The sequence below is a fragment of the Homalodisca vitripennis genome, chromosome 2 (genome assembly GCF_021130785.1).
Source record: "Homalodisca vitripennis isolate AUS2020 chromosome 2, UT_GWSS_2.1, whole genome shotgun sequence".
In the NCBI taxonomy this organism is placed as follows: domain Eukaryota; kingdom Metazoa; phylum Arthropoda; class Insecta; order Hemiptera; family Cicadellidae; genus Homalodisca; species Homalodisca vitripennis.
This window is the reverse complement of record NC_060208.1, coordinates 109,739,340-109,765,635: the sequence shown is the minus strand read 5'-3', so window position 1 is coordinate 109,765,635 and position 26,296 is coordinate 109,739,340. Positions and strand designations below refer to the sequence as shown.

Genomic DNA, 26,296 nt, shown 5'->3' with positions numbered 1-26,296 from the left:
AAGACATAACCTATAATATCGGTATAACTGAATTTAGCATTTTGGTCAAAGTCTGCCATTCTAATATATCCGTCTATGGCGTGGGAAAGGTTTAAAATATGTCTGTGAAATGCTGACATTTAAATTTCATATTTAAACGATGCGCTGGCCCTTAGAGTGGCATCATCAGCATATAAACACAATTTTCCAAAACCACTCCCCCATACAAAATTTATTTTTATGTACATAAATACTCATAACATGACTGGAAACAATAACCGTCCTGGAAAAAAACACCCAAATAAGTTTAAACTTGATACAAAAAATTCACAAACATATAATTGTCTGAACTGATTTTCTTGGCCAGTTTGCTAGGAAATTTCATTTCAATATGGCGACTGTTTAAATTTGTTTTAAATTCAGAACTCCATTACTTATGAACCTAGAGAAAGAACAAAAATTGTTCTATAATGCTTATATGTACATTTCGTAACTTTTTGTCATAAACATTTTTTGGTGTCTCAACAGTTTTTAAGATAATGAGCTTATGTAAATTCCCTGAGAATAAATTAATAATATTTCAGTTGTCGCAAAAACTACCTACTTCTTCCGACTGAGTCAGAAGGACCATTATAAAGAAAGTTTATAGAGGTAATTGATTTTTGTTTCCTTGAGTTTCTACGAGGGGTATTAGAAAAATAAGGTTCCCTATGCCGCCGAGACAGAATGCGATATGTTGGGACAAATCTGGCAACACTGTTTTACTCATCAGCTGTCCCTCTCTCTATCCATACCACTCGCGCCTCGCTACGTCCAACAGTGCCGGTCTAGCTGCCTTCGAAGATCGAGCTCCCTATCGTTGTTACCACCAGATGCGAAATTCGTGGTGTGATACGTTTTTTAAATGCAAAACAGATTTCACCTGTTGAAATTCATCGTCAGTTAATCGAAGTTTATGGGCATATCTGTTCAACACGTTCGGAAATGGTGTAGAGAATTCAGTGAAGGCCGCATGGAAAGTCATGATTAAAACCGAAGTGGACGGCCTTCAGTTTCAGATGGAGTTGTTGAAAAAGTTGAGACAATACTGCTTGAAGATCGGGAGAATCACCATTCACAGGAACAACAGTAAAGTCTGACAGATATTGCGACACATTAAGAAAACTGAGACGCGCGATCCAGAACCGCCGGAGAGGAAGATTGTCCAGTGGTGTGAGGCTTCTTCATGACAACGCTCGACCTCATGTCTCACGTAAAACTCAAGAACTGCTGACATATTTTGGCTGGACTGTTGTGTCCATCCCCCCTACAGCCCACACCTAGCCCCAAGTGATTATCACTCATTCCCAAAATTAAAGGAACACTAGGGTGGCCAACGCTTCAGTACCGATGATGAAGTCAAGGAAGATGTTACTCGATTCCTCAAAGGATTGGCAGCAGAATTCTACAACATGGGGGTAGAAAAGTTGGAGCATCGTATACAAAAGTGTTTGGACAAAAACGGTGATTATGTGGAAAAATAGCTAAACTTTTAAGTTTTAAATTGATGTATAACAACTAAGTAGAAATATAGAGATGTCTATTTGAAAAAATCATGGGAACCTTATTTTTCTAATACTCCTCGTATAAAAATTTCCGCACAGAAGTTGAATTGATGAGATATGATAGGGGATTTAGTTATCTGCATAAAAGTTCTTGTGTAAAAAAATTATTTTGGTATTGCGAGAAAATGCAATAATTGTAACCACAAGTACCATCCAGATAATACAGCTTTGAAATACAACTCAAATAATATTTATTCTCATCTTATTATATACAAATTAAAAGTATGTACTTGTATTTGTTAATTCTCCTTTTAGTTTCCACAAAAATTCTATGATGAGGTAGATTTCCTGTCTCCTATTGTTTGGATAGACAGTGAGACCTTGCAGCTGGTCATAAATAGCCAAGGTCCGAATAAAACATTACCTACCTGTGTAATTAATGATTACATTTAATTGTTTAGAGTTATATAACATAGAGCGTTAGCAAATACATATCTAACAATTATGTCACACTGTTATATTTGACTGTGAATATTAATAAAACTGAATCACTCCAGGGTACTATGTGCACTTGAGCACGCTGGCGGAAGTCAGAGAACAAGTGCTACAGTATGTGCCAGTGATGGCCAGACCTATGGTGCTCCACAAGGATAAACATCCCACCATCTGGACACCCGTCTATGCTGATACTACGGTCAGTAATATCTCAACATTTTTATCATACTGTAAGGGTACAAAATTAGGTTTTCTTGTTAATATAATATTTCATATCATTTCTTTAACAAAATTAATAAAGAAATTTTTTAGCAAAATTCATACTATAATGTGGATAAGTGATGATGCTATTAAAAACTTACCTCTGTTGTAATATTGTAATTAATTCAATATTTTATCTGTTATTCTCTAAATTTACATTCTATGCTACATTATATAGAAAAATTACTATTTTTACATTCTTACTACTACCTTCCAGCTTAAGCAGGTTAAGTGTAAGAAAGGACTATGTAGTCCTAACTTCGCCTGAAAAAATAAAGAGAATTTTCATTTCATTTCATTTCATTTCAGCTCCAAGTTAACCTCACATTTTGTTACCCTCTTACAATTTGCATTGCTTTAAGTATTCTGTTCTATATTACCAGTCTTTTTTAAACCCTTTGGCCAGTTATTTTTTACACTGTATGCAACCTACCGTCTGTATTATTTATATTTTGCAATTTTTTTTAAATTTGTAGTTTGTAAAGTAAAACATTTTAAATTTCTTGTAATTAGTTGTTTTGTTATTTTTATTGTATTATTACTAAATGTAAAACTAATATTAATTTTAAGCTTGGTTTTAAAATTTAAAAAGCCATAAAATTATGTATTACCTTTCAATAGTGGAGTTTTGTTGGTAATCCTTGAAACACTGTCCGATACAATTTTACTTATTAGGTATTACACAACACTATAATCACAAGGCAAATAGTCCATTACAATATAAAAATGCTGTAAAAAAAAACTATCCATAAATACTGCCATTAGTATACGTGAACATTACACCACATCAAAGCAATCCATTGACTCACTAAGTAGTCATAACAGCCAATCTAAAATAACCACCTATTTCTGAATGATTTTTGTCTGCAAATCAATTAAGAGGAATAGCCAGAACTGATCCTATAAGCTCAGTGGTTTACTGGAAGTGTACTCTAACAAGTTTCAGGTTGAAAAAGTTAAAAATATCTTTGCAAGATTGTCACTCTGCACACCATATGTGGCAAACTGCAGTAAAGGAATAGTTAACCTTGCGTATATAACATGTATGGCAAACCAGACCAAAGGATTAAATTCTAATTTCTGGAAATGTTATTAAATTGAAAACATCAAATTTCATGCAATACTAATGGTAAACTGTAAAAGAATGTATCCAGAAACCAAACTTCATGTGGATAAAATAGTAATTGAAAATAGAAATGATCTGAGATTTATTTATATCTAGTTTCTTGTTTCTTTCATCAGGAAACTATCAGGTTAGCCTTCCAACAGCAAATTATAAAACTAGTAGTTATTTAGTCAAATTGTTGTCAGTGTGAAAGTAATAATTTTTATTTACATTGTGTAGATCGACTACTTTATTTTTGTTTTCCGCTTATAAGGACCCGTCCATGACAGATTGGCTATGGGAGAAAAAGGAATGTAATGAGCAGAAACAACGTTCCATGAACTTTCGTAAGGATCGCCAGAAGTTCATGGATCCTGACGAACAAGAAAAACGGAACATTGACAAACTGCGGAAGGTGAGTATTATTTCAGCGTCATAGTTATCTTAACAATGATTTTTTATAATATAAATAGTGTATTCTTGATGTATTGTAGGTGTTTAGGTGAATGAGATTTTATCATATTATCATGGACTGAAAATTGCATTTAATTGTTGGAGAGCAGCAGATTAACCCATTGCGGATCACTGACGAGCTGGGCTCGTCACGCAGCAGCCGGGCCTAACGGCACGGTGACGAGCTCAGGTCGCAAAAGCGGTCTGCTTTTAAATTTCCCTCCAAATAGTTCTGTTAATGTCTGATAGATCGGGCGATCGTCTTCACTTGTCTACTAAGAGTGTTTAAACAACAGTCTATGTTTAGAGTTTTCAAAAACTTTTATAAACATCATCCCTGCCACGCCGTAACCTTGCTCGCGTGTTATCGTTCCTACATCACGGATACCCCAGCAGGCCCATGTTCCATCTGAACGAATATCTTCGCAGCTGAATGTTCTAGTATACAATAGCGAGCGATATGATGTGGCGCACCATTGCTGTTCGTGCGGCCGCTGACCGTGAATTAATTCGCGCCCGCTGGTGCCCGCGCGCCAAAACAATACGATCCGCAATGGGTTAACATAGTGGATTGTCAGAGATTAAATTAATCTGATAAGAAAGTAAATAATATTACCATGAAATATGAGGAGCGTTTATAAAGTATGAACTGTTTCTCGCCATAGCCATGTAGTTCATGTTATTGCCACAAAAATCATGCACTTTGCCTTCTGGCATGCCTTGCAAACACACATAAATTAGTTACAGTTCTGTAGCTCACTTATAATTGTCACTGTTCATTTTTAACATGTTTTAGATCATTTAATTGCCCACTGCCTGCGAAATCCGGTAAGTGATACATTTTTTTTTATCTCAAGAAACATGTAAAATTTTCCATTGTCAGCTTGCTGGATCTTTTGTTTTATGTTGCTCAGCGGAGCTTGGTTATGGTAATCCTCTGCATTGACTGTCCTTTTCTTGTGGCATGAACTCCAGAAACACCATGTCTATCCAAATAAACAGTTGCCATGATCTTTTGCTGTGGCAAAGTTTGTTTAGCCATGACCTTGACAGGAGAGGATGTTTGTCGCCATTCCTTCAACAGGAATTCCTGAAAAGAGTGGATATTGCGAATCGACTGTCTTCATGAATTTTCATGTTAATTATCATCACCAAGTCTTCTGAGACCATGGGTGGTTGACCTGAACATTTTCATCATGAATGTATACATGGCCCTCTTTAAACTCTCTTACCCATTTCCAAACTTTACCTTCACTTATTATGATATCTCTGTACACTTCACACAGCTAAAGGTAAGCTGGCAGCAGACATGGTTTTTGCAGTCCAAAAAACATATCACTAACCGAATTTCACAGGTGGCGGGTGATTCAATTATCTTAAATATGTTAAATACACACAGTGACGCTTATAGATTATCAACTGTAGATTTTTCAACAGTAACAAAAAATTGTAATTCAAAGTAAAGTGTAAAGAGTATTAGCTTGTTCTGAAAGCCAAATCACAGTCAGTACCTGTCTATATTTCCAATACAATATGTTTATGAATATTAACGTAGAAAAGTCATTGTCAACAATTTTTTAAATAAAATCTTTGTAATTTCATTTATGTGAATTGTTAAAAAAAAAACTCTTTATGCAATGATAGATGGTAATTTCTGGAAACAATTTCAGTTTCAAGATCAGACTGCAGGAGATACAACCAAGTACAGGTTCATGACGTCAGTTTCGATGCCAGTATTCGACAAAAGAGATACAGCGGTAAGTCCTGATATCTATTTAAACAAGATATGTTAAATCTTTTGCAAAACATACACAATATTTACTAAACTAAATGCAGGTACTTTAAGTTTTGTAATGAAATAAACTGTCCTTCATTCTATTTTTTTTTAACTTTTGTAATAAAGTTTAGTCAAAATCTTTAGAATATAATTGAAAAGCTGCAAAGATGAAATATAAATTACAATTTTTAAACAATGTTTTACTAAAGTATTTTATACATTGAATGATTTTAAATTGTTAGTTTAAAACAAATATGAAATAATAACTGAACCTTGGAAGACAATTACATTGGGAATTTAAAAATTACTTAATTTTCAGTAGCTTAAAAATCTTTAAAAACCTGATTATCAGTCTAATAGAGTTGCAGTTAAGAAAATATTGAATTGTTATAATATACTTAAGCAACATGATTTTAAATACCTTGATTCCTTGGACAAGCTTTGTTATGGACAAACATTATACGTATATATGTGACACAGTGGCAGGAATGTTTCTGAATTAATATTGTTAAAAGTCACGTCATATTTGTTCAAGATGTTTTAAATTCAAATAATATATTTGGTTTAAAAATGTATATGTGTAAACTACAATATATGGTGTGGCCAGAGTTTAATAGAGGGCATATCCCTAACTGAGTCCCATTGTGTTGTAATTAATTAACAGTGGATTAATACATTGTAATGCCTCTTTCCCTGCCCTATCCTTAATAAATCATAGGATGGTCCATTTATAATAAGCCACTAACATTTAAACAGACACCAAGAGATGATATACTTTAGTTTAAAGAGTGTGTGTCAAAAGTAACTGATCAGCTGGGTCATTTGTTTTGAATTTAATAAAAGTGAAACTTTTCACTCATCCACATAAATTTTCATATCTATATTATTGTGAAATAGTTCTATTTACATAATAATAATTTATTACCAAACCAACAATATTCAAAACAAGAAAATTAATTTAAATCAATTAATTATAATTTTGTCAGAGCAGACTTGTGAACTGTAATGCTGTTGTAAAAGTTTATTACCAAAAAAATCCCTAAAGCTTTATGGCTTTGAAAACAGCTTAAAAGGATAGTTCTATGGCATGAAATCTAGTTATGAAGATGTAGTCTCGTTTTTTTAAACGAGACTACATGTTAATAGACTACAATGTTACGAGACTACAATGTTAACGAGACAGCAAAATGTAAATAGATTACAAATCTTGTTCTGAACATATGTCAATTTCTTGACATACCTGTATTGAGGGGAAATGTATAAACAGTTTGTGAAAGTTTGCTTGCAGATTAATGACGGTATATTAAAATTAAATACACTATCTGGCATAACTTATAGCTGTTCTAGTGAATGTTTTCTGAAGAAGTGTAAATGAGAAGGTACAGTGCAAAATGTGTGCCTCTGAACTTTCTCTACAACAACACACATGTTCATGTAATGATCATAGTGGTGGCATTTAGGAGGAAAATATAAAAGGACAGCTCAGCTTGTGAAGGGAAGTTATCGGGAATCAATAATGGCAACAACAACAAAACTCCCAGAGGACATCACTGACTCACAAAGTGTTTCCTGACATATATAGGCATTAATTCATGTAATGCAAGTTCAGAGCAGCATAAATATTTTCTACAAAACTTTTGTATACTCCCTTGTTTTCAAAATATGGCAGGAATTCAAACCGTATTGTTTTGCCCCTTTGACACGTCTTCCATTTAATATAGTGGCACTATAACACTGAAAGGGCTGATTATGTTAATAAAGATGATTTGACCCTGATTTCATTAAAATTGAATTGTGTGATTTCAAATGATGACTTCTGTTTAAATTGATGAGTGTCAGCCCCACGTTGGCTGCGGTAATTTGCTGAAAGCCCCTTACGTTGACTGCGTCAATTTGCTGCGGATCTCCTCCACGTGGTAATTTGTTTGTGAGTCGGTTCTTTAGTGTTGTTGACTCACCATGTAGTTGTGCGCCTTTTTGTCACCAGTCCCACGTTGCTGTACCATTTTGCTCCGGATGGTGTTGGTCGCCATCTTGCCCAAAATCTGCCCAATGCTAGCTGCGTTCCCTTGGTACTGCTTAAAACTTATTAAATTTGAATGTCTGTGGTGTTATCACCAACAACAAGTCTATGTCTATCTCAGGTTTTAAAATTTGTTGAGTGGTGATTAAAAAATTTAATATCACTCCATCACACTTTTTATAAATGGGATATTCAAAGAAAAGTCAAACCAAGTGACCTTGACGTTAATTTATTCCATGTCATACTGTCAATACATATTATAATTTCACTCACCTTGCAATGCTTTGATAATTTAAAAGTCTAAAATAATATCCCATCCTTCATTAAAATTTCAATACACTATATAACAGATCACTACTATCCCAGGAGAATCAACACAACCTCCTTGCTTCAAGTCTGGGTAAGAGAAGACCGAATCTCCGTATAAAACTACGGATACAGATTCAAAACAATACTCATCCCCTCTCTCGTTCAAATCAGCGTCTTCACGAATAATTATAATTTGATTCTTTTCTTATAATTGTCGAAATTTATCACGTTACTACTATAATTAATCAATTTAAGTCTTTCTATTTTCTTTTTATTATTTTTTCAAAGCTTTTTATTTAAATTTTTAGCAACATGTGCTTTATGACGTCATCAATATACAAGTCATTTATCCCACAATTGGCTTTTCTGCGTAATTCTATTTAGCACCTTTGTAAAACACGAATTTTGGTTATGTTTACTTCATTTTAATTAATCAAATCTTTTCCCGTATAAAGTTTAATATATTTCTTCGTTATTAATCAAATAAATCTCAATTCCGACAACATGTGATTCACTGACGTCACAGTCTCTGCGATTCACTGACGTCACAGTCTGCCAATTCCCCGCGAATATTCAAATGTCGTAATTTGACCTGTTACAAAATCACACCATACAAAAATTCCCAAGCTGGTCTAGTACTTTGGGCACATCTGTATATTTTGTTTGTGTTTTTTTGTATTTATTTCAGCATCAGAAACAATGCGTCAGCTGGTAAGTGAATATTTTAAAGCCTGAGAGTTAACTACTTTTGATCTATGGCAGTCTACGTAGTATTTTTGGGAAATTTAACCAGTGTTTTTCTTTCACTTTTTAATTTAGCCATCTCTACAAATGGTCAAAAAACTTATAGTTTATGTTTCCCTTTAATGACCATTATACATTACATATTATTTGTTACAATAATGCATTTAGGTATTCAAAATAGTTTTGGACCAAGTTTGCATTGCTTTTTAGTCAATTTTAAGTAAATCTAATGTAGATATAAATAATCATACAATTTTTAATTGAATTTTTCCAATCATTTCTTGTTTTAATAGTAAAATATGCTTTTAGTTCAACCAAACTGTTATATAATGTAACAATCAATCAACAATTTTCAGTCAAAACTTGAAGGACTTTATCTTTGAATGATCAGCTGGAAAACAGCACTGGAAAAAAGAAAAATTCTGATGATAGAAATGTGTGCTGAATGTGTTACTAACTGTTCCGTACTTTCTGCAGAACATTACCGAACGTGTTCTGATTAAAGAAGCATTCTGGGTACAGAGAACTCGAGAGGTATAGACATGTTTACACACCCGTACAGACCAGTATGTAGACCTAGCGACGCGGGGAGACTGTCTGTTTGCTAGTGTAAAACATTATATAGAATAGATCGTTACTGTTAGATAGTTGTAGGCTTTTAATATGTTCCCCTTTATTACTGTGTTTTATCATTAATACGTTAACTCCTGTACATGGTTTTAGCGATAGTGGAAATATTACACAAGTTGTAATGTAACGTCTGTCCCCCATACTTCATAGATTTAGAACGAAATAGAACTACAGTATGTATATGTGTGTGGTTGCTTAGTTAGATCAATAGATAGAGTTTGGTTATTAACTCGTCCCTCTTTTCATCAAGAAAGTTCTTTTTTGTTTCATAAATTAAGAAAGGACGATTTATTTTTACAGGTACCACCAATGTATAATTCATACCATTTTAACCATATTAATTTTGCAGAATATTTCAATAACTTTGTATTAACATTAAAAAGGTGTCAAATGATGTTTTTAATATGAATTTATTCAAATTACAAATAATTAAAAAGGAGAGAATGTTTCTTGTGATGATAAAAGACAAATGTATTGTTAAAAGTAAGTTTCTTAATATTTTTGTTACAACCTGTTCAATCCTACATACAATATAATTGTATACATAATACAATAATTCTAGTCCTGAAGTACTAAATTTGTTGTAATAATCTTTTATATATTTCCTTGAAAACTCGTATTAGTTCATTGTTTACACTGCTGTAATCATTAATTTGTGCAAAATCATAATCTAATAATTGTTGAAAGTTGAAAATTGTTTTGTTGGTTAATTTTAATAAATTTTCTATAAGAGTTTGGCCACCCAGTAAGATTTTTTTGGAAAAATAATGCAAATTTATTAAAAATATTGATTTACAAAATCAATTTATCTCCTATAAAACACTATAAGGTGTCCAAATATTTTGTAATATTTTTAATGTTAATGAAATGTTTGATTAAACAGTATTAATACAGATTTGTAATTTGAATTTGTTCAGAAGTCGCAAAGAAATTTCAAAATTTTTTCCACATACACAAATAAAAAGTGAATGTTACAACATTTTTCTAAACAAAATATTTTTGTTCTAAATTGTTTTCTCATTTATTATTAATATCTTATGGCTGATGGGTGTTTTTCATCAATATTTTATTCTATGATAAATTATTATGAAACTCCCATATTTCTTCCAAGCTTTAACAATAATAATATATTATTTACCAAATAGAATTATCATCAATAATAGCGGGGACTCTATCAAAACTTCATTATGAGTATAACGATCTAAATTCATCTTTTATTTAAGTTTAGATCTAAATAATCGCCTGATACTAATTGAGGTTTGACATTTCCACACTTTAATTTAAAGAAAAACAAGAAACATTATTAGGATTTTTCTGAGAGGTCACTCAGGATAAATGGGCTTTTCACCATTTTAATGTGATTAGATTAGTTTGAATAATCTCGTACATAACCGCAAAATTTTATTTTTAGAAAGTTAAATTGGCAGAGAGATTGCTATGACGTGGATCTCCAAACGTGTGCAAAACCAAAAGAGGTAGGGTGAACTGATGTTTGTGAGTGCGTTCTCAATGTTATCTGAGCGATAATCTGAGGCGCTGAGCTTGGCTTGCTGGACTACTGCACTTGCCTCGTAATGCACTCTCCGGAGGTCATGATAATCTGGATACCTGTCCAACCGCTCTTGCATATCCTGTTTCATGTTACTTCCACAACACCTATATTACCCATCGACGTAGAATAACTACTGGATTGTTCACCCGACTGTCCGGCTCGCCTTGTTCTTCCCAAATAATGATACACCTGAACAGAGCTGTCCGACAAAGGTGTGAAATAGGTGTGGAGGATAAACGTTATTTCCTTTCTGTATCTTACTCAATCCTTCATTTTTGGTTATCTTAAAAAACATATTGAGTCTTATTAGAATTGTGAATTAAAAACTCAAAAATGCTCCTCTCACACAGTCAAAAGAATTATAGATTTTTTAAAACTGAAATTTTATATTGTATATACATAATAGTTTAAAAAAATCTCAACCCTCTAACTAATATATAACATTTGCATATATAACTAGTGAGTTTAACAACAAGTGTTGAACAAGGTTTTCCCCCAATGAATATTTAAAGTAGCTATTTGAAATAAATCTAAGTAAAAAAGCTAAATAGCTAATTAAAATAAAGTGTAACAAAATGTTAACAAAGACCTATGGTGAGTCTGCTATGAGTAAAACAAGGGTTGTGGTATAACAATATGCAAATGAGGGCTGTGAAGACATTTAAGATGACGATCACTCCAGATGCCCCAGCACATCAACAACTGATGAAAAAAATACAAAAAAGTGGAAAAAAGCTTATGAGCGATCGCTGTATTACAATCAGAGAAGTCGCTGGCATGGAAATTGATTGCCCATGCCATAAACATTTTTGGAATGCTTTAGGTATGAAACATGTGGCAATAAAATTTGTTCTGAAATTGTTGAATTTTGAACAAAAACCGGCAAATAGAAGTTACTCAGGAGCCAGTAAATGAAGTCAATTGATGATGCAGAATTACTGAAAAGTGTTATAACATGTGTCAGATCATGGGTTTGTGGATATGACATAGAAACTAAGGCTCAATCATCCCAGTGGAGGCATTCTGCATCACCAAGACTGAAAAAAGGGCTTGACAAGTGCAGTTGAATGTGAAGGTTATGCTCACTGTGTTCTTCGGTTTTAAAGGCATATTGCGTCATGAATTCTTGCCACAAAGTCAAATGGTCAATATGGAGTAATACCTGCAAGTTTAATGTTGTTTGCGTGAAGCAATAAGAACCCAGATTTGCAGCAAAACAATTCATTACTTTTGTACCATGATAATGCACCTATTTTTGGCCAAAAACAGTATGGTAACTACGCCCCTGCCTCCATATTCTCCAGAAATGGCTCCGTGTGACTTTTTCTAAAAATAAAGAGAACCTTAAAAGGGCTGTCATTTTACAACCAGAGATGATATTAAAGTGCATTACTGAAAGAGCTAAAAGCTATCTCAAAGATCGAGTTTGAGTGTTTAGAGGATTGGTAGAAGGGTTGGCTCAAGTGCATAATATGCATACAATATTAAATGTAGACAAATAAACAAATTTAATTTTAATGAAAATTTTCATTACTTTTTAAACATATTTTGACAATCAGACTCTTTGAACCCACTAACTTAAAAAATTTCCATTACTTTTTGAACAAACCTCGTAATATGTTACATTTGAAGCATTGGTTGTAGTTGAAATAAGCTTTAGAGTAAATCATGAATGGTTGGACTAAAACAAAGTGACTCAACAGGGAATTTCTTGCCATGTTTATGGTGATTGTAAAATATTTAAAAATATGCAAATGTTTGCTATAAATTAAAATACAGAATAGCTATATACAAATACAGCAAACCTCTGGTAATAAAATGAAACCAACTATATACACTTTGACATCAAAATACACAGATAGAAAAACGTTTTAGTCTAAATTTAAACTTGAATATTTAAAAAACTATTTGAGTCTGTATGTTGTGTGGAAAGTTTATAAAATATCTACAATACAATACAAATATATAATTTAAAAATATATAGATTATTTGGTTTGTAAACTCTAGTCACATTTTCTTGGTATTTTATGAATGTAACGTTTAAAGAAATAATTACAGGAATATTAAAATAAATAAATAAATAAACACATCCTCTGTAAAAAAACTCAGCAGTTCATTGTATGCTATGAGGAGAATTATTGCTACTGGTACAGCAAAGACTGCAAGAGTTGCTTACTTGGCCCTCTTTGAGAGCCATATGGACATGGAATCACCTTATGGGGGGGCTCCTCCTGTGGCAACTTAGAAAGGCTTTTGCTTCTCCAAAAGAGGGCATTATGAACACTGGCTGAATCGGGAATACGTGATAGCTGTAGGAAAAACTATTCAATATATGGAAATTCTGCCAGTAATTTCTCACTACGCTCTGGCAGTGATTTCGTCTGCCTGTACAAATGGGACTTCAAATACTTGCTGCTATTCATCAACACAATACCCGATTTGCCAGGCAACTGCAATCTTCCATTTTGCCGCACAGCATTGTACGTGAAGAAACCAGTGTAGCCCATACCCAAGTTTTACAACCTTCTCCCAGATAACTTGAAGAGTCGAAACAACCATAATCTTAGACTCCATTTTGAAAAAATGGCTTGCTCAATGACCATTCTACACAGTGGATGAGTTCCTGTCCTGGAGAAACTTTGACAGATATATTTAATGTAACTTCGTTCTTGTAAACATGTGATGTAATGTAATTTTTTGACGCCTTTCAAATCTTAATGATTTTTGAATAAAGTTATTTCTCTCTCTGTCTCTCTAAATAATTGATGTATTTGATTGATTTTCTTTTTGTATTAATTGGGTTGATAAGAACCATAACAAAATTTTTAAAATCTCAAAAACAGAAAGTATATATTAAACCATTAAATACATTTTAACCACTTTTATTTATAGGTTTTTCTACAAGTGGCTTTACAAACCACAATTAATCTAATAGTAAAGTTCATCAGTTTTGAATTCAAAAACCTCTTGAGTCAAAATTCTATGTGTTATGTACATCCAACATAGCTGACAATGATTGATGGCAATGTCTAATATAGTTGACATGGGGGAGCCAGATAGTTCTCTTGTCGCCTACACAATCAGTAGTTATTATACATTGATTGCTACACCACCCTACACCTCCTGCTTGTTCTCTCTCTCTACGCATGTCGACCGGTCCCAAAGCATTGAGGGAAGCGAGCTGCCTGTGTAAAGTAAATACTATTTGGCGTTTTTAACTGCTTATAAGTTCAGTTCAGCTGATAAATTCAACGAAAGTCAACATACTCTGTGTTTTTGAAAGAGTTAGTTAGAACGAAAATGATGTTGATTTCAACAGTTTAGTCAGTCTATTAAGAAGAAGGAGTGATTAATATGATTCTAATTACCAAACACAATTTATTCCAGTAAAATTAATTTCATTATAATTATTTAAAATAAACTTTTGAAGGGTAGCTTTTTAACAGATTTGTGGTTCTAAAAATTTAATTTTATACACATGGATATGACTTTTTAATGAAAACTAAGCTAGATTTTCTTACTGACAAAATAATCAACTCCATTGCGGTTTTTCTGTGGAGCAATAAATTAAAGTGTATAACAATTGCAAAAGGAATACAAAATGAATGAAAGTTCATATTATAGCCAATTAAATGTAAAGGGATATTTTCAAAAGCATATTAGATTTTAATTAATTTTTGCTCAGAAGGTTTTGTTTTTAAAGAGAAGTTTGTGTAAATCCTTTTGAATTGGTAGTTTGTTTTATTGTAGTGCTTGTTATGCTTTAAAACGTAATCATAAATAACAGTACCCAAAAGATTATTTATCACTTTACTGATTAATTTTAAGATAATAAATATAATTTAATATTTTTTTAAAGTATTAGTAGATGTACTTTTTATTTATGATAATACTTCACAATTTCCATCCATTTAATGTATGGTGAAGTGTTTTTATAGCTTGAAATTGATTAGATTGTTTGGTAAACTTCTAAAATTTTCTGAAGCGGTTTGTAGTTTGAGTGTGTAATTAATTGTTCTAAATACTGCACAGATATAATCGAATCTTCAAGAAATCTATTATAACACAGTCAACTCTTTATCATCCAGATATGGATCAATGAAATTGCAACTTAATTGTGATGTTAGTCTTCTTAAGCTTGCATAGCAGGTGTATTGAATATAATCTAAAAATTGCCAGATCACACTAAATCTGAACATTGCTAACACACAATTTAAAATCTTTGAGATATTTCGGCCTTTCTGTAAAAAATCCATCCTCACTCAAAGCTGTCAAAATATAAATGGCTGAGCTAGTAATGCACACCCTCTTATAAAAGTGAGTGCATTTGTATAGTGTTTGCATCTGTATAGTGATTGGCTGAACCTTAGCCAAGTGATCAATAGTAGTTGATCAATACAGTGATCAATTATGGCTTCTTTTTTTCCCAGGCACTCGGCTTTGTTGATAATGTGTTAATTGTGTTCATCAAAGTTATTTTATCTTGTTGATTATTTCTAATATTTTTAATATGATTCTTAGATGATAGAAAGTATTTTTGGGGGGGTAAGTAATATGAAATTAAAATTTGTGGTGAAAATCCTTTAATTATCTTGGGTAGTTGAAGAGTTGACTGTATTTACAAAAGAAGAAGTGTAGAGTGTGAAACACATGCAAAGGAGACATTATCAGATAGCTGTTCTCACTGTCAACCTCCAAAAACAGTGTAAAGTGTCTTATCTTCAGAGTGATTATAGTAATTTGGCTAAGCAGACTTTGGAGTCCAAACCTATCCTTATGGTGTGACACTTGTGAAAGCAAAAAAAACCCTTATTATCCAAACTGAGTTCACACATCAATACTGTTCAACATAAAATAAAAGCTTTTATTACTATCTTTACTGCTGTGAACAATTTTTGTGCTTTCTTTCTATAGCTCTTGCTTACAGCTTTATGCAGATTCTTTATACGGTTTTGTACATATAGGTGTGACATTTGGAAATAGTAGTTAAAGTTATAAATAATTGAGCATTTAATACCAATCGGTATTTGCAAGTAAACCTCGCTTTTGTTTTCTTTAATGATGTTTTGTAAAATGGCAGCTTCTTAAACTAGTTTACATTTATCTGAGTTGCATATTAGTTTGGCTTCAGGAGACCATTTCAAGAGTAAGCAAAATAGTCTTAAAACGTTTGGAGTTTTAATATTTCTTGAGCTGAACTCAGTGGATATAATAAATAAATTATTTTTGTGCCTGAGCTTACTATTGAGAGGTTTTTGTTTTTCTCTGCTTCCCTATAAATTTGGTTGCAATGTTTCTTTTCCACAGCTTTCAGCCCTCTATGTTCATATTATTCGTGTGTTTGTGGTTAATCTGTGTGTCGGATTTGTGGTTTTTGTGCATCTGTTTCAACTTTACTTTGACTACTCTAGCCAACTATTAGATATTGTATCATTGTATCCGTTATCTTGCAGAGCAGAGTGTCATTTACATAATTTTGGAGTTAAAAATGCACTTGGAAAAATGTTGGTGCCTGCAAAACTTTACTTGCACATTCTCTATTTATCCTGTGTGTTCTGTGTGGGTTGCTCAGTACAGTAGGACTAATGTATTCAGAGAGTTAGACAATGTATATTTCAATAATTATATTTTTTTCTATGTAATTTTACTGATCACAACTTGTTATCCCTAATGCTGTAGTACAGGTTTTACCCTAATAGTCAGTCACATGCAATATATTGATGCACTGAAATTTTGTGTAATTTTACTGTAAACCTTTCCTATATGTGTGCTTTACCTCCTTTATAAAAATAATTGAAGCCTGCCTGTCACAATGATGTTTCTGCCTTTCACAGTGACCACATTACTCTTAACGTTTCATGTTGAAGCAAACAGTCTGTTTAAGATTCTGTTAGCTTTTTATTGTGCTCCTCTCTCAATGAGAATGGGTTCCAATTTAAAGAATTATTATGCAGTTTAAATTATAAAATAGTTATTTGAAGATGATATTCCTCTGTCATTTGTATTGGATTTAAATTTTGTATGGTACACAGTAAATAATTTAGAATTATTTAGAGGTGAATACTTTTCATTTTATATTAAAAATTTAATTTTTTTTTTCATTTTTAAAAATTTATATTAAAATATGAGGAAAAAAAGTTAACAGGTGTAAGATCACTTATTTGTTTAAAGTTTATTGATGATGGATGATTTGAAAGAATTAACATTGTTGTGGACATTGCCATCATTATATTTTACAAAAATAGAACAATACATATCTAGAACTAAAAATCTGTACTCTTCTTCAGGCATCAAAAATATACTTGTCATTGAGTTAAGTATGCATAAAAATGTATATATGGGCGATGAACTTGTCAAAGATAAATTAGATTGCCACACTGGATTAAAATAACAGCACTTTCCTGCGGGTATCACATTACTTGTTACATCTTCTGAAAACTAAAAACAGGTTGGCAATGGTTGAGAGAGGAAATAAAGACTAGGTACCCTTCAGCATAAAATTATTTTTTTCTTGATTCAAGATCATAGTGTATGTTAGAAATTATTGCATAGGTTTCTTTAGTTATTAAAATTTGTTTAGATTTCATTATTAATTTTTTTTTATATTAGTAACTGAAGTAGAACTTATTTCAATGGAAGGTTTAAGTTAGTGGTTGATTTGTTAATTGTGGTATGTGAAGCCTCATTTATTGTATATTTGAATAAATCCTCTCCATAGTATATTATGTTGGCTTGATACCAGAATTTTCTCAATAGTACTTTTTCATATTACTGCTAGTTGGACTTGGCAAGTCCATCACCATGAATTGATTAGTATTTCATTGTTCTGTATACTCAAATCCATAGGATGAAGTTCTTTTAACATTGAAGAAGAGGAGTGATCCCAGTCTTTGAAAAATTGTTTTTTTATAATATAATGATGTCAAATGTCCAAAATCTTATTATTTTTTAAAACTACTGACAGAATATATATACAGCTGTATGTTTTTTACAATTTTGGCATTAGTATAATTTAGTTGCCAGACTGTAAATCTTCTTACAAAAAACATTCTAATCTAAATTGATGTGTTATTTAGCTTTTAAAGTAAGTATTTATTTTTTCTTGAAATGTAAAAAGTGTTATTTCTAATCATATTTATTGAGCTACTTTTATATGGAGGTATATTAAATAGAGTACTGCTAATTTATTCTTTGACCAGATTCCAGATATAAAAATTTGCAGTTTTTAATAATGAATTATAAAAATATGCATATAAAAATATAATGTCTATAAAATGTGAAAATAAATTTTTTTACTTAATGTTGTAGAGATTTTAAAATATTCTTCTGTCATATTATTAAAAAAGTAGATTGTACTACACAATTATTTTTATGTATTAAAAACCTAAATTATGTGTTTTTTTTAGATGAAAGTAGCATATTTATTAGGAGTTGCTGGCACAGGATGTTCCAGTTGAAGACATCATGAAAAATTTCTAAAGCCACATTGGGTAAGCTGAATAATATTATAAAAAGTAATAATAATAGTAAACAATATAATGGACCTATACATTTTTAATAAGTTAGATATTGCGTCTTTTCAATCAAGGAATTTGTGTGAAATTAAAAAATTCACGCTACTGTTAAAATTTAGAATGTTAAAGCCAGGCATTGTTACATAAAATATTCTGTCAAAACATGATTTTTACTTGTAATATAAACTGGGTTTTTAGACTGTTGGTTGGTTTGTTCAATCAGATTCAGATTCTATCACTTAATTCAATAAAATATAGTGCATGTATTAGAATAAGTCTTTTTTTATTTATAGCAATGTAATCTGTAAAGTCCAAGGTATGCGCGATACTGTTAAGTCACTTGTTATGTGGTCCGATAAAATAACAACAGTAATTTTTAACACTTGAAATAAGTAACCTTTTATCAAAGTTCCATTACTTTGTCGGAGTTTCATTTAAACAAATATTTCACAAATTGAAACTGAATAAGTCAAAACTGTTGCAAAACTTTGAAAGTTCATTGTTTTCGGTTGGGTTTGTAACTAAGCAAATAAATGATACTATAATCCAATAAAAAAACTTAAATTTTTTTTTCTCAGTCTTTTCAATATACGGGGTGTCTATAAAAGAACTCCAGGGTTTTAAGACAAAATATTTTTAATAAAGTAAAAAAACGTACATACATGTTTTATACATGATTAGAAAGCTTACATTTTCAAGATTTTTTAACAACTTAGTAAAGTTCAATGTGAGCTCCGTTAGTGGCACGGCACACGTCGAAACGGTATTCTACCTCTTCCCATGACCTGGCGAGCATGTCTGGGGGAAACGGACGCCACGCATTCATATTCGTTCCCTGAGATGGCGAACATTTCGAAATTTTTCTCCGCATAAACAGGATTCTTGATATGCCCCCAGAGAAAAAAGTCCAACGGAGTCATTATCAGGGCCTCCTTGGTGGCCATGGAATAGGTCCTTCCCCTTCCAAACACCTGTTACCGAAACGAGCGTTTCCAGTGACTCACGCACACTCGCAAACCTTGAATGTGTGGCGGCGCCCCCATCTTGGTTTGGAAGTTAAAAAACTAAACCTTTCTCCCGGCCTCATCTCATCCAAACTGTGGTAAAAAACATACTCCCTCTAAACATAATGGTCACAATAGGACATCCCATTGATATTCCTTTCGGCAAAAAAATGACAAGGGACCTATGACTGCTGTCATGAATAAGAGCACACCAAACAATTCACTTTGGGCGTGTCACGGTTCGTACTCACTTAAAAACTCATGGGGCGGCTCGTGGAAAAAAAACCCCAAATAATTCTGCAATTATTTGCCTGTTTAACAGTTCCGTTCACATAAAAAAAGTAGCTTCATCACTAAAAAAAACCACACTTAAAAAAAATTCATTATCTTCATCAATTTTAGCCAGCATGGAAACAAGAAAAGTCGGAATCTCTTAATCCTTGGTCTGCCCGGTTTGATATTGGTGGTTAAAAAGTTGAATCTCATATTAGGCAGTTAAACGAAGTCTTTTATGGGAAATTACCTTATGGACTGTTTGATCTTGGTAGGACCCCCAAATTTCCAGACTGCGTGCTTGGGTTACCGAATTTCTTAGGGCTTCGAGTGCATGAATGCTCCGGGGATTCTGGTCTACATTCTCTTGAGGACACAACGTGGCTTACCCCCCCCCCCCCCCCCCCCCCCCCCCCCCCCCACCCCCCCCCCCCCCCCCCCCCCCCCCCCCCCGCACCCCCCCCCCCCCCCCCCCCCCCCCCCCCCCCCCCCCCCCCCCAACCCCCCCCCCCACCCCCCCCCCCCCCCCACCCCCAAAATAACCCCCCCCCCCCCCCCCCCCCCGCCCCCCCCCCCCCCCCCCCCCCCCCCCCCCCCCCACCCCCCCCCCCCCCCCCCCCCCCCCGGCGACTTTTGCTTCAAACACACCTTTTCCTGTTTCCCTTGAACGCACTTAACACCCCTGACGAATTGTTTTGGTCTGTAGGCGGGGGTTCAACACCCATAGCTACGTCGAAAGTTTCTTTTGTACAGTAACAAACAGGAATTAGTTTCTATGAGCCCAAATAATACACTGAGCCCTTTTGTTGAGGGGTCGCCATAGCGGGCAGTCCAGACGACACTGACTGCCTGCCGCAGCCGCTACGTCATTTCAAGGTCAACGCCTCCGAGTGCTGCCAATGTGAGAGAGAACGCATTCCCAAAATTTGGTATGAGTAAAACTCTTTGAGCTGGCTTGTTTCAAAGGAATTGATCAATGTTACTATCTTTTATAGTTTTTAAAAATATTTAATTTTTTTTAAACCCCGGAGTTCTTTTACGAGCCACCCTGTACTTTTGTTTGGACTGTTATAAAAACAAAAACGTAAGTCGTCGTTTTGCATTTCCTATTCAAAAACCTTTAAAAATAGCGACGACCACTACTGATGGCCGGGGGGGTGATAGGAGAAAAGAAGACACCTGGGATTCTTTGGGCTCATCTGAAATTTGCAGGCGCTACTTATCGTATGTTGCCCGCGCCTTGTTTTCGTATTCCATTATTGTTTCGGCTGTCTCATTGCTAGGATAAAACAATTCGCAGGGTTGGCTGGTTTGGGGTTGAAGCGCCTTAAATTACCGCGCGGCACCACACTTGAGTACACAGCTCGTTGCGCCGGCACGGGCCAGGTTCTTTCTTTTCTCTCGCCACCAGTACTCACTCAACCCTCAAGTTTCATAGCCTCTGTGTAACGCTCTTGACATAACAAGGAAATGTATGGAGACTTTTTGGATATTCCTTAACACTTCTTTGGAGACAGGGGAAAAACAACTGACTTTCTTCATCTAGAATGGTTCAAAACCCATTCATCTTGTGTTCAATTCTGCCACCCCAAAACATTATTATTTTCATAATTACTAAAAAGGCTTTTTGTCTCCTTTTCAGTACTTTTAGTATTATTCCCATCAAATAATGTTACTAAACTCTTGTATGGTGTTTCATTTTGTTATTAATTGTGCTTTAAATTATTTTTTAATCCAAAAAATTGTTTGCAGAGTTCTGAGAGGGACGTTTGTGAATTTGAAATTTGCTTCTGCACTTTTAATTTTTTTTCTGACGGTTGAATAGCTATAATTTTCATAATGAGTCATTATGTAGAACCTTCTTTTGCCCAAAAAGTAAACAATAATTATAGAAAATCTTATTCACTAATTTTCTAAAATTTGTTATGCCATTCATTGTTTTGCTGAAGGAAACTATATTTCTTTAAATTAGAATATTTTTAAACATTCTCTTGTTAAAAAACTTTTCTTTCTTTCCCCAGAAATTTGATACCAGACAAAACCCTAACATCATCATCAATGACATATGTTTTTAAATTTTTATCTGTAGAAATTTAGACCATGATAGTAAATTACTGATATCTGATAATTTACCTGAAAATGTATTAAAGTTCTTGCAGTTACTTGTACTTTTAATCATCTGAATGATTACAAGTATCATTAGTCTATAGTTGGAAGAAGATTTTAAAATTTAATGGTTGTTACGATTTCTTTCCACTTTCTTTTAACATTTACACCACACTATTTTCTTGGAACTGTAAGTGTTGACCTGTACAAAAGGACATTTTTATGATTTGTGTGAGGTTATTGTACGTATAGTTCAACATGATCTCAAAATATTTGAAAGTACAGTGGAAAAGATTTAGACCAATTTTAGCCAAATTTTTTAGGAAAAATTTTAGATGAAGTTTTTTTTCTTCTCTGGGTGTCCCCAAATTTAAATTTTAAATGAATCATGAAACTTAGTAAAATAGGGAAAAACAGTAGGGATGAATTTTGTAATTTTGTTTCATTTGAATATTCCAGTCCCTGGGTTTTTGATTATTTGTATAATTTTTTTTCATAAACCCAAACCCAATTTTTTATATTAAATTTACCTTTTTAATTTCCCGAAGCAGAGAAACATTCAATGAATTTTTGACTTAAGTGGGAAAAAATTATTTAAGGAATTTTTTTTCCTTCATTTCCCTTTTTTTTTACAGCTTGGGGTAAATGCATAGCATTTAAAAGTAAAAAACAATGGTTACGTTTTTTGTACCCTGACTCCGTCCCGGGGGTAAGTTTGAATAAAAAAATTTCATTTTGTTTTTTTTCTTGAAAATTTTTAAAAACAAAATGTTATTTGTAAAAAATAGTTTTAAAAAAATTTTAAAAAAAACTAAATATTGAATGCGAAAAATTAAATTTTCCTCTAAAACAGGTCACCACAAAAAAATTGGCACTTATAGGGTTTTCTAAACAGTCAGTTACTAAACCCCTTTTCAGATTTTTTTTCAAAAAACCAATGTAGAATTGTGAGTGTACGAGTCTTTCAACTCCTCTCCCCGAAAGGAAACTAGGTGGTTTTTGTCAACGTGTTGGGGATAAAAAACAAAACATGAGTACAAAAAATTACAACAATTTTTTAAAACCCCAATGGGGGCCCAAAAAACATGTTGGTTATCTAGGGAAAATAAGTAGCTTTATGTGCTATTTTTATTTTTTTTGTATATAACCCCTTTAATTTTTAGTGAAATTTATTGGTCTGGGGAAAACCCTAACTATTGCTTGGCTTTGTTTTCTGTTTCTTTTGATTGGTTTTTAAAAAGGGAAAAGACAAAATGGTGAAAACCCGAAGCTTGATATTAGTTCTTTAAAACCCGGTTCTAAATACAAAAAACATTAATATTTTTTTGCAACCCCGGAGATAAAAGCATCCCATGGGGGAAAATTTTCAGTTTAAAATTTTTTATAAAAGCTGGGACTTTTTTTTTTTTAAAAACCAAAATTAAATGTACTCCCACAAATTTAAAAACAGGAGAGGAAAAAAGGGCCCCCCTCCATGGGGTTATGAGGTGCTGGTAGCTGGAAAACCCCTAAACACAGGGGGGTGGAGTGGGTGTCAGCCTCGGAGGAAAATTTTTTTCCCCAATGGCTGGGCGATGGGTGGGGTTCTCCCTGCTTTTTGGGTTGGGTTTTTAAACCCCTGTTCAGTAATTTCCAAAAGCAAATGGTCACAAAATGGGTTTTAACCCGTACCTGGGGAAAATAACCCGGGGAGAACTGGCAAGTGGTTAAACCCCTTTTTAGATTGCTGGGTAATGGATCCCAAAGGTTTAGGTCCATAGGGAAGGTGGTTACTGTGGTTTTGTATCTTATGGTCAAGGGATGGTCACCCCGGGGTTCTTGTACCTTGGAGGTATGGGCTATAGAATGGTCTTTCGATACTCAATCCCCGGCTCGTTTAAAAATCTGGGGTTTCGGGGTTGGAGGTTAGAGACCAAGAGGGGGGGGGGACTTTGGCTTCCCCTCTTTGTAATAGGTGGAAAAAATTTTGGCAAAATCCCCGAATGACCCGATGATCTGGTTTGTACAAATTTGGGACTGTGGGGGGGGGGGGGATGGTTTAGGTCAAAAGGTAAATGATAAGCTCTTCCATTCAAATTGGGGGTGTCGTGCTGCACGGGGGCAACCCCGAATAAAGGATAAGGGCAAAAAAAGGGAAATACGTAATCTGCGGAAAAGGGTAAAGAAGACCCTTTTCAGCTGAAAAAAGTGACTAAAGAGGCCCCTTTTTGCCCATAGTCAGGGGGGGGGAGGCAGAATCCCAAGGGGGGAAAACCCCCAAAAATCCCCCCCTCCATTTTCCGTTTTTGGCCCCAAATTTCTACATCACTTACAACGAAAACTATATTTATACCCTTTTTTGTTTTTTATTCCAAACCCAATTTCCCCCACAAATTTTTTTATTCCCAGATTGCTGGACTTCCAAAGGCTTTTAGAACATCCTATAAGAGAGATGTGGTTAACAAATTTTTTGGGGAAGCTATTCCACAGATCTTTAAAATTTTTTAAATTCCCTTGAATGTTTAGTTTAAGGGCCCTCCAAAAACCCCGTACAACATTTTAGACATGCGGATGTTGAATGATGGACGATGGTTTAGGGGGCCCCCACAAACTTCAAACAAGAAATTTTGAGGGGGAAAAGATTGTTTTCTTTCAGTGTCACCTATCAAAGTTGGTTATATATGTTAAGCTCATTGTTTATTTAAAAAACTTTAAATAAATTAATTTTAAATTTTGTTTAGTTTTGAGAAAAAACTTTTTTCCAGGGGAACATTACATCCCCTTTTATCCCTGCCTTTTTAAGCAGCACTTTGAACCCCAAATTTGGTTTAAAGGTTTTTACAAGTGTATGTGTTTTTACCTAGTAAATATGGAAATTAATGTTTTTTTGTGTAATAAAATGTTAAAAAAATGTTTTTTTAAATTTCAATGTTATAACCGGTTTTAAGAGTGTACAACCCCCTTTATGGATTTGAGCGTTTGTAACATTTAAATGGGTATTTTAAAAGTTTAAAAAAGTACCAAAAAAATCAAACAAGGACAAACTGTAAATATTTATGATATGTTTTCTATTTTAAAATAAAAGGGTAACCCCAGAGTTATTTTCCCTTTTGCAAGAGTTGTTTTACCTTTATGTCCCTGAATTTTTAAGCTTGACATTGGTTAATGGTCTCAAAAAAAAAATTAGGGTTTTTTTGGACGTGCTTTGGGGTGTCCACGTCAAGGGAGGTAAATAAATTTTGTTTCACCCAAATTTTTTTGTGGGTAAAAAAATTTTATTGGTAAAAAATGTGAAAAATTTTTTAACCCCGGGAATTTTGGCAGGTTTAAATTCCCCTAATGACAGGCACCTTTTTGCTAGTTATTCACCCCATTATTTTAAAATTTGTGGAATGTTTATTATTTAAGTAAATTATACTCTTTATATTTTATTTTTCAGTTTTCAAATGCCCAAAAAAATTTATATGCAGGGTTTGATTATTTTTTTCAATTTTGGGTTTTTGTTTTTTTTTATAAGTGAAAAAAGTAAAAAATAGAAGAAAAATATCCAAAAAATAAGGCTTAAAATACAATTTTTTTTTTACTTTTTAAATGTTTCCCAAAAAAAGGGGTTTTATGTAAAAAAGTTAAAGGGAAAATTTTAATTTTTTTAAAATTTGAAAATGTTAAGTTTGTACGAAAAATGGGCAAAAGTATTTAATTTTAACTTTTTTAGTATTTCCCAATTTTTTTATTAATTTTTTTGAGACCTTTTCTATGTTGTAAAGATAACATTTCAGAAAAGAAAAACCCTATTTTTTGTTTTTTTTTATAGGTTTTTATGAAAAAAATTTTTTTTAAAAAAACTCCTAAGAAGTTGGGTTTTTAAAAAAATAAAGGGGTTTATAAAATACACAAAAATATTGTAGAAAAAAGCTTTTTAAATGAAATAAATTTTTTTAATAAAAAAAAATCATTATCTAATAATATTTATCTAAGTTCACCCGACTTATTTTTTTGGTCTCTCAGATTGAAAATTTTTAAGATTGTAAGTTGTTGATGTTTTTTTGGATAATAAAAAACCCAAATCTAAAATAATATGAGAAACCAAAAAAATAAAAGTTTTCAAACAATGGTTGCGTCGAAAAGCCCCTTTTTTTACAATATAGAGTTTCAAAAGAACGATTTTTGAAATTAATCTTGTTGAAAAAGATATTCTAAATGCCCAAAGATGTGGCCAAATATTTTAAACAAAAATTTTTTCCCCGGAAAAAATTTTTGGGAAAAAAAAAACCCGGTTTTTACGTCTCTTGAATTTCGCAAGCCGACACGGTTTTAAAAAAGCATTTGTTTTGCAGCTTATAATTTTAGTTGGGATAATTATTACCCTTATTAAATTTTAAAAAATCCTTTAATGAATTAATTTTGGGGAAACATCCTGATTAATTTTATATTTCTATTTATCCTAATTAAATTTATTTCGGGTATCAAAAGTTTGATTTAAAAAAAATAACTAAAAATTTTTTTAGTGACTAATGTTCAACCCCTTTGGGCAAAATTTTTTAGCAA

At 33.0% G+C, this 26,296-nt stretch overlaps 1 protein-coding gene across 1 annotated transcript in view; it reads left to right on the top strand.

Annotated features, from left to right (window-relative positions):
- The window catches only part of LOC124355763 (voltage-dependent calcium channel subunit alpha-2/delta-4-like), a 67,584-nt gene that overhangs the window by 29,840 nt on the left and 11,448 nt on the right, over window positions 1-26,296 (top strand). The window contains exons 9-12 of the mRNA XM_046806917.1: window positions 2,081-2,217; window positions 3,659-3,799; window positions 5,508-5,594; window positions 9,168-9,224. Of these exons, the coding sequence (XP_046662873.1) occupies window positions 2,081-2,217; window positions 3,659-3,799; window positions 5,508-5,594; window positions 9,168-9,224 (422 nt within the window). The remainder of the gene's footprint in view (window positions 1-2,080; window positions 2,218-3,658; window positions 3,800-5,507; window positions 5,595-9,167; window positions 9,225-26,296) is intronic.